Source organism: Pseudophryne corroboree, chromosome 2 (genome assembly GCF_028390025.1).
Source record: "Pseudophryne corroboree isolate aPseCor3 chromosome 2, aPseCor3.hap2, whole genome shotgun sequence".
Lineage (NCBI taxonomy): Eukaryota > Metazoa > Chordata > Amphibia > Anura > Myobatrachidae > Pseudophryne > Pseudophryne corroboree.
Genome location: NC_086445.1, coordinates 401,439,883 through 401,449,654, shown reverse-complemented (window position 1 = coordinate 401,449,654; position 9,772 = coordinate 401,439,883). Strand labels below are relative to the sequence as shown.

Genomic DNA, 9,772 nt, shown 5'->3' with positions numbered 1-9,772 from the left:
TCCGTGGCCTCTTCCTCTAAGACAGGACCGGTTGCAACAGGGGCCATGTCTATTCCAAGACTTACCGCGGCTGCGTTGGACGGCATGGCGGTTGAACGCCGGATCCTAGCGGATAAGGGTATTCCGGATGAGGTCATTCCTACGATAATAAAGGCTAGGAAGGACATGACATCTAAACATTATCACCGTATATGGTGAAAATATGTTTCTTGGTGTGAGGCCAGGAATGCTCCTACGGAAGAATTTCATCTGGGCCGTTTCCTTCACTTCCTGCAAACTGGAGTGAATTTCGGCCTAAAATTAGGATCTATTAAGGTTCAGATTTCGGCCTTATCCATTTTCTTTCAAAAGGAATTGGCCTCTCTTTTGTGAAGGGAGTACTGCATATTCAGCCTCCTTTTGTACCTCCGGTGACGCCTTGGGACCTTAACGTGGTGTTAAGTTTCATTAAGTCACACTGGTTTGAACCACTTAAAACGGTGGAGTTGAAAAATCTCACTTGGAAGGTGGTCATGTTATTAGCCTTGGCTTCGGCTAGGCGAGTGTCGGAATTAGCGGCTCTATCACATAAAAGCCCCTATCTGGTTTTCCATATGGATAGAGCGGAATTGCGGAACCGTCCTCAATTCCTGCCAAAAGTGGTTTCATCCTTTCATATGAACTATTGTGGTGCCTGTGGCTACGCGTGACTTGGAGGATCCCGAGTCCCTTGATGTGGTCAGGGATTTTAAAATTTACGTGGCCAGATCGGCTACAGTCAGAAAAACAGAAGCACTGTTTGTCATGTATGCAACCAACAAGATTGGTGCCCCTGCTTCAAAGTAGACTATTGCTCGCTGGATCTGTAACACGATTCAGGAGGCGCATTCTATGGCGGGATTGCCGTTACCTAAATCGGTCAAGGCCCATTCCACTAGGAAGGTGGGCTCTTCTTGGGCGGCTGCCAGAGGGGTCTTGGCGCTACAGCTGTGCCGAGCTACTACTTGGTCGGGTTCAAACTCCTTTGCAAAGTTCTATAAGTTTGATACCCTGGCGGAGGAGGACCTCTTGTTTGCTCAATCGTGCTGCAGAGTTATCCGCACTCTCCCACCCGTTTGGGAGCTTTGGTATAATCCCCATGGTCCTTACGGAGTCCCCAGCATCCTCTAGGACGTAATAGAAAATAAGATTTTAAACCAACCGGTAAATCTTTTTCTCGTAGTCCGTAGAGGATGCTGGGCGCCCGTCCCAGAGTGCGGACTACTTCTGCAAGACTTGTATATAGTTATTGCTTAAATAAGGGTTATGTTATAGTCTCATCGGTCTTGGACTGATGCTATGTCGTTTTCATACTGTTAACTGGATAGTATATCACAAGTTATACGGTGTGATTGGTGTGGCTGGTATGAAGCTTGCCCTTGGATTAACAAAAATCCTTTCCTCGTACTGTCCGTCTCCTCTGGGCACAGTTTCTCTAACTGAGGTCTGGAGGAGGGGCATAGAGAGGGGAGCCAGTGCACACCAGATCTAAAGTCTTTCTTAAAGTGCCCATGTTTCTGCGGAGCCCGTCTATCCCCATGGTCCTTATAGAGTCCCCAGCATCCTCTACGGTCTACGAGAAAAAGTTTTACTGGTAGGTTTAAAATCCTATTTTTACATCAATTTTACTGCGCAATTTGGCTTCGTAAATTGTCACGATGCAAAACCTCTGGAAAATAGCTGCAATCACACCGGTAATTCAAGCTGGTTAGTAAATCTCCCCTACATACTGTACACACATGATAATTAAGAAGCATTTTAGCATTTTCCTTTTAGTTGCATACGAAAGAATGGAAAATTATGAAATTATTGTTATCACTGCTCACAGTGACTTCTAAACAAGTGTTATCGTTAAAATGTTAAAAAAAAAAAGTTCACGAGGCTGTAACCATTCATTTTTATCTTTATTTATCTATGAATATCAATGAAAACACTAGACCTTAAGATCAACATTAATGATTCAGAATAGACAATAATAATTTAAAATAAGGGTTGCTCAAAGTTGTTCATTTTATCTGACCCTAAAAAGTACATCTGAACTGGCTATTGTATAATTTTTTATGAGGTATTTGGCACTGAAGGGGTTAACAAAAAAAAAAAGTATGCAACATTTTTTTCCTCCTTTACTAATGCTCTGTTTTCCATGGAAATAACGAGGCAGGCAACGCATGGCATCGTTTCAGATTCTGTTGTCCATATTCTATGGCCTACCTATGATCTGTTCTTCAGGTCAGAACACTGTACTTTCAGCAAATGTGTTTTACCCAGCATCTTCATTCTTCTCTGGTTGTCTTCCTGGTATATTGTCTACATCATTCTTTCTGTAATAGGCCTCTTCCACATATTTACTTGCAAATCCTGTAGTTATGCGATTGCGAGCTCCTGGCTGGTATAACTGCATGGCCGTACGATCCTGCGCAAGGTAAGCCACAACCAGCTGTTAACAGGATGAAGATAACACAAAACATGGCAGTATCTCAAACACAGCTTTGTCTTATTTGTAATAATCCATTGTAAGTAAGAAATAATTGGTTCAAAACTCCATCCATTAATTTCTATTACCAGGACTCAAACCAACATAACATTATTAGTTAAATGTTGTCATTTTTCTGCTTAATGTACTAGAATAGTTACTCAATTTACATCTTTACTTTTCTACTGTATCAGTTCATTAAATGTAAAAGGGAACGTAGGTGGTCAATAAAAAAAAAAAAGGGATTTTTGTTGCTTACCATAAAATCTCTATCTCTGATTCCATCTGGTGGACGCTGTGCACTTACGGATGCATTAGAGTCTGTCGGAAGGGAGTTTGGCACAGAACCTATAAAAACTAACTCCTCCCCCCTCTAACTCCTCCCATCTCCAGCCTGACCAACAATTACCTTAGTTAATGTTTAGCAGAGCCGGAAGAGGCAGAACAGAATACAACCAATAAACCACACAAAAATACGAGAGGGATCGCAGTGTCCCCAATATGGAATCAGAGAAAGAGATTTTACGGTAAGCAACAAAAATCCCTATTTCGCTTACGTCCTAGGGGATGCTGGGGTCCACATTAGTACCATGGGGTATAGATGGGTCACTTGGGAGCTATGGGCAGTTTAAGAGTTTCATAGTGTGGGCTGGCTCCTCTCTCTATGCCCCTCCTACCAGACTCAGTTTAGAAAATGTTCCCGGAGGAGCCGGTCACAGCTCGGGGAGCTCTATAGGAGTTTTTCAAGTTTTATTATTTTATTTTTTAATTAGAGTTAGGCACAGGGAGGCTGCTGGCAACAGCCTCCCTGCTTCGTGGGGGTGTAGTGTCCAACCCTTTGAGGTTAATGACCACTATCTCTGCTGACAGGACATTAAGCTCCTGAGGGTGATGATCGTTAAACCCCTCAAGGTGACCGCTTACTCCCGCTGCATGCCGCCACCCCCTAACAGAGCCAGAAGATCGCGGTGGTGAGTTAGTCACTGGCAACCCGACAAGCGGGGAACCGGTGTGAATGGCGGCTGTAGGGTGGGAGCGCAGTTCTGAAGCTTCGTTCCGTAGGCTCAGCGGTACTGTGGTGCGGCGCTGTGAGGGGCGCCCTGGGCCAGTGCAATACCCTTACACTGGTCGCTACCTCTATCAGGGTCTCCGAACTGCTGCTAGACACTAACCTCAGGCCAGTATAAAGAATTTCAAGTGCGGGAAGACGCGTCATTTTGGGGGGCGGAGCTTCTCCTCAGAGCGGATCCAGCAGCTCTCCAGCGCCATTTTCTCCATGCAGAAATCACACAGCAACGCTGACCCTCCACAGACCTCCAGTCATCCTGTGCGGTACCAGGGTGTTATAGAAGAGGGGGGGGGGGAGTGCATTCTAACTGTGTAATCTATTAATCTATTAAGGGTACACAGTCTGCGCCAGATAATTATTTCTAACTGTCTACTGGAAAGTGGGAAAACCCACCTATAGTGGACGCTTCTGTATCTAGACTGTCTAAAAAGGTGGTGTTGCCTGTCCCTGGGTCTACCGCTTTGAAAGAACCGGCAGACCGCAAGATTGAGACTACCCTCAAAACCATATACACTGCATCTGGCGTGGAGTTAAGACCCACTATTGCCTGCGCATGGATTTCTAAATCCATAGTTAAGTGGTCAGGCACATTTCTAGAGGAATTAGCTTCTCTGGACAGAAGTGACGTTGAATTGTTTTTACGTAACATACAGCATTCTGCGGGTTTCATGGTGGAGGCCATGAAGGATCCAGGTCATCTGAATGCAAGGATGTTTTCCATGGCTGTCTCGGCACGTAGGGGATTCTGGCTGCGCCAATGGTCGGCAGATGCGGAATCCAGGAGAAGTGTGGAAAACCTACCCTTCACAGGTCAGGCTCTATTTGGAGAAGCATTGGATGCGTTGGATTTACACGGCAAGCACTGGTAAGTCAACCTTTCTTCCCTCAGCCACTCAGTCAAAGAAGAAACCTTTTTCTATGTCCACGATGCAGTCCTTTCGGTCCGCAAAAGCTAAAAAGTCTCCTACCACTTTCTTCAGACGTGGTCGAGCAAAATCCAAAAGACATGCACCTGCAGGTTCCCAGGAGCAGAAGCCTACCTCTGTCTCCTCAAAATCCTCAGCATGATGGTGGACCTCACAGCCTGGAGATCGGGCAGGTGGGAGCGAGACTCAGACATTTCAGTCACGTCTGGTTGTCCTCCGGCCTGGATCCCTGGGTACAAGATACTGTGTCCCAGGGGAACAGGCTGGAGTTTCAAGAGCTCCCACCTCACAGATTCTTCAAATCAGGCTTACCAGCATTGCTGACAGACGTGGCTATCCTACAGGAAGCCATTCAAAAATTGGAAAGGGCAGATGTCATTGTATCGGTTCCAGCTCATCTGGAAAAATAAGAATTTACTTACCGATAATTCTATTTCTCATAGTCCGTAGTGGATGCTGGGGACTCCGAAAGGACCATGGGGAATAGCGGCTCCGCAGGAGACTGGGCACAAAGTAAAAGCTTTAGGACTAGCTGGTGTGCACTGGCTCCTCCCCCTATGACCCTCCTCCAAGCCTCAGTTAGGATACTGTGCCCGGACGAGCGTACACAATAAGGAAGGATTTTGAATCCCGGGTAAGACTCATTACCAGCCACACCAATCACACCGTACAACTTGTGATCTGAACCCAGTTAACAGCATGATAACAGAAGGAGCCTCTGAAAAGATGGCTCACAACAATAACTCGATTTTTGTAACAAAAACTATGTACAAGTAATGCAGACAATCCGCACTTGGGATGGGCGCCCAGCATCCACTACGGACTATGAGAAATAGAATTATTGGTAAGTAAATTCTTATTTTCTCTAACGTCCTAGTGGATGCTGGGGACTCCGAAAGGACCATGGGGATTATACCAAAGCTCCCAAACGGGCGGGAGAGTGCGGATGACTCTGCAGCACCGAATGAGAGAACTCCAGGTCCTCCTCAGCCAGGGTATCAAATTTGTAGAATTTAGCAAACGTGTTTGCCCCTGACCAAGTAGCTGCTCGGCAAAGTTGTAAAGCCGAGACCCCTCGGGCAGCCGCCCAAGATGAGCCCACTTTCCGTGTGGAATGGGCTTTTACAGATTTTGGCTGTGGCAGGCCTGCCACAGTATGTGCAAGCTGAATTGTACTGCAAATCCAACGAGCAATCGTCTGCTTAGAAGCAGGAGCACCCAGCTTGTTGGGTGCATACAGGATAAACAGCGAGTCAGATTTTCTGACTCCAGCCGTCCTGGAAACATATATTTTCAGGGCCCTGACTACGTCCAGCAACTTGGAATCCTCCAAGTCCCTAGTAGCCGCAGGCACCACAATAGGTTGGTTTAAGTGAAATGCTGAAAACACCTTAGGGAGAAATTGAGGACGAGTCCTCAATTCCGCCCTGTCCGAATGGAAAATCAGATAAGGGCTTTTACAGGATAAAGCCGCCAATTCTGACACGCGCCTGGCCCAGGCCAGGGCCAACAGCATGACCACTTTCCATGTGAGATATTTTAACTCCACAGATTTAAGTGGTTCAAACCAATGTGACTTTTGGAATCCAAAAAAAAACTACATTGAGATCCCAAGTGCCACTGGAGGCACAAAAGGAGGCTGTATATGCAGTACCCCTTTTACAAACGTCTGAACTTCAGGGACTGAAGCTAGTTCTTTTTGGAAGAAAATTGACAGGGCCGAAATTTGAACCTTAATGGACCCCAATTTCAGGCCCATAGACACTCCTGTTTGCAGGAAATGTAGGAATCGACCCAGTCGAATTTCCACCGTCGGGCCTTACTGGCCTCGCACCACGCAACATATTTTCGCCAATTGCGGTGATAATGTTTTTGCGGTTACATCCTTCCTGGCTTTGATCAGGATAGGGATGACTTCATCCGGAATGCCCTTTTTCCTTCAGGATCCGGCGTTCAACCGCCATGCCGTCAAACGCAGCCGCGGTAAGTCTTGGAACAGACAGGGTCCTTGCTGGAGCAGGTCCCTTCTTAGAGGTAGAGGCCACGGATCCTCCGTGAGCATCTCTTGAAGTTCCGGTTACCAAGTCCTTCTTGGCCAATCCGGAGCCACGAATATAGTGCTTACTCCTCACCATCTTATCAATCTCAGTACCTTGGGTATGAGAGGCAGAGGAGGAAACACATACCCTGACTGGTACACCCACGGTGTTACCAGAGCGTCTACAGCTATTGCCTGAGGGTCCCTGGACATGGCGCAATACCTGTCGAGTTTTTCCCAACGGTTTATAATCCTGTGGAAGACTTCTGGGTGAAGTCCCCACTCTCCCCAGGTGGAGGTCGTGCTGAGGAAGTCTGCTTCCCAGTTGTCCACTCCCGGAATGAATACTGCTGACAGTGCTATCCCATGATTTTCCGCCCAGCGAAGAATCCTTGCAGCTTCTGTCATTGCCCTTCTGCTTCTTGTGCCACCCTGTCTGTTTACGTGGGTGACTGCCGTGATGTTGTCCGACTGGATCAACACCGGCTGTCCTTGAAGCAAAGGTCTTGCTAAGCTTAGAGCATTGTAAATGTCCCTTAGCTTCAGGATATTTATGTGAAGTGATGTCTCCAGGCTTGACCATAAGTCCTGGATATTCCTTCCCTGTGTGACTGCTCCCCAGCCTCGCAGGCTGGCATCCGTGGTTACCAGGACCCAGTCCTGAATGCCGAATCTGCGGCCCTCTAGAAGATGAGCACTCTGCAACCACCACAGGAGGGACACCCTTGTCCTTGGTGACAGGGTTATCCGCTGATGCATCTGAAGATGCGACCCGGACCATTTGTCCAGCAGGTCCCACTGGAAAGTTCTTGCGTGGAATCTGCCAAATAGGATTGCTTCGTAGGAAGCCCCCATTTTACCCAGAACCCTTGTGCATTGATGCACTGAGACTTGGCTCGGTTTGAGGAGGTTCCTGACTAGCTCGGATAACTCCCTGGCTTTCTCCTCCGGGAGAAACACCTTTTTCTGGACTGTGTCCAGGATCATCCCTAGGAACAGAAGACACGTCGACGGAACCAGCTGCGATTTTGGAATATTGAGAATCCAATCGTGCTGCCGCAACACTATCTGAGATAGTGCTACACCGACCTCCAACTGTTCCCTGGATCTTACCCTTATCAGGGAATCGTCCAAGTAAGGGATAACTAAAATTCCCTTCCTTCGAAGGAACATCATCATTTCGGCCATTACCTTGGTAAAGACCCGGGGTGCCGTGGACCATCCCTACGGCAGCGTCTGAACTGATAGTGACAGTTCTGTACCATAAACCTGAGGTACCCTTGGTGAGAAGGGTAAATTTTGACATGAAGGTAAGCATCCTTGATGTCCCGAGACATCATGTAGTCCCCTTCTTCCAGGTTCGCAATCACTGCTCTGAGTGACTCAATCTTGAATTTGAACCTCTGTATGTAAGTGTTCAAAGATTTTAGATTTTAGAATCGGTCTCACCGAGCCGTCTGGCTTCGGTACCACAATAGTGTGGAATAATACCCCGTTCCCTGTTGCAAGAGGGGTACCTTGATTATCACCTGCTGGGAATACAGCTTGTGAATGGCTTCCAAAACTGCCTCCCTGTCCGAGGGAGACGTTGGTAAAGTCGACTTTTGGAAACGGCGAGGGGGAGACGTCTCGAATTCCAATATGTACCCTTGAGATATTACCTGAAGGATCCAGGGGTCTACTTGCGAGTGAGCCCACTGCGCACTGAAATTCATTGAGAACGGGCCCCCACCGTGCCTGAGCTTGTAAAGCCCTAGCGTCATACTGAGGGCTTGGCAGAGGCTGGAAAGGGTTTCTGTTCCTGGGAACTGGCTGATCTCTGCAGCCTTTTTCCTCTCCCTCTGTCATGAGCAGAAAAGAGGAACCTTTTGTCCGCTTGCCAACAAAGGACTGCGCCTGATAATACGGCGTCTTATTTTGAGAGGCGACCTGGGGTACAAACGTGGATTTCCCAGCTGTTGCCGTGGCCACCAGGTCTAAAAGACCGACCCCAAATGTCCCCTTTCAAAGGCAATACTTCCAAATGACGTTTGGAATCCGCATCACCTGACCATTTTACTGGTAGAATTGGACAACGCACTTATACTTGATGCCAGTCGGCAATTATTCCGCTGTGCATCATGCATATATAGAAATGCATCTTTTAAATGCTCTATAGGCAATAATATACTATCCTTATCTAGGATATCAATATTTCCAGTCAGGGAATCCGACCATGCCAACCCAGCACTGCACCTCCAGGCTGAGGCGATAGCTGGTCGCAGTATAACACCAGTATGTGTGTAAATACCTTTTTTTGGATACCCTCCTGCTTTCTATCAGCAGGATCCTTAAGGGCGGCCATCTCATGAGAGGGTAGAGCCCTTGTTCTTACAAGCGTGTGAGCGCCTTATCCCCCCTAGGGGGTGTTTCCCAATGCATCCTAACCTCTGGCGGGAAAGGGTATGCAGCCAATACTTTTTAAGAAATTATTAATTGTTATCGGGGGGAAACCCACGCATCATCACACATTTTATTTCTCAGATTCAGGAAAACTACAGGTAGTTTTTCCCTCACCGAACATAATACCCCTTTTTTGGTGGTACTCGTATTATCAGATATGTATAAAACATTTTCCATTGTCTCAATCATGTAACGTGTGGCCCTACTGGAAATCACGGTTGTCTCTTCACCGTCGACACAGGAGTCAGTATCCGTGTCGGCGTCTGTATCTGCCATCTGCCTGACGGCCTATGAGACGTCTGGACAGGCACAAGCTGAGTAGCCAGCTGTCTCATGTCAACCACTGTTTTTTTATATAGAGCTGACACTGTCACGTAATTTTCAACAGTACATCCACTCAGGTGTCGACCCCCTAGGGGGTGACATCACTGTTACAGACACTCTGCTCCGCCTCCACATCATTTTCCTCCTCATACATGTCGACACACACGTACCGACACCCAGCACACACACAGGGAATGCTCTGATAGAGGACAGGACCCACTTAGCCCTTTGGGGAGACAGAGGGAGAGTTTGCCAGCACACACCAGAGCGCTATATATGTATAGGGACAACCTTACAATAAGTGTCTATCCCTTATAGCTGCTTATATCTGTTATTTTGCCAAATAAGTGCCCCCCTCTCTTTTTTACCCTGTTTCTGTAGTTGCAGGATGCAGGGGAGATTCTGGGAGCCTTCCTACCAGCGGAGCTGTGTGGGAAAAATGGCGCTGTGTGCTGAGGAGATAGGCCCAGCCCCCTTCACGG

General features: G+C 47.4%; 1 protein-coding gene across 3 annotated transcripts in view; it reads right to left on the bottom strand.

Annotated features, from left to right (window-relative positions):
* Positions 1 to 1,957: 1,957 nt before the first annotated feature.
* Positions 1,958 to 9,772, bottom strand: part of UPF3A (UPF3A regulator of nonsense mediated mRNA decay) — a 178,857-nt gene continuing 171,042 nt past the window's right edge. For 2 of the 3 annotated variants that reach the window (XM_063953396.1, XM_063953398.1), the window contains exon 10: positions 1,959 to 2,431. In XM_063953396.1, the coding sequence (XP_063809466.1) occupies positions 2,279 to 2,431 (153 nt within the window). In that variant the 3' untranslated portion in view covers positions 1,959 to 2,278. Of the gene's footprint in view, positions 2,432 to 9,772 lie in introns of all 3 variants that reach the window. The other variant, XM_063953397.1, reaches the window with a different exon arrangement.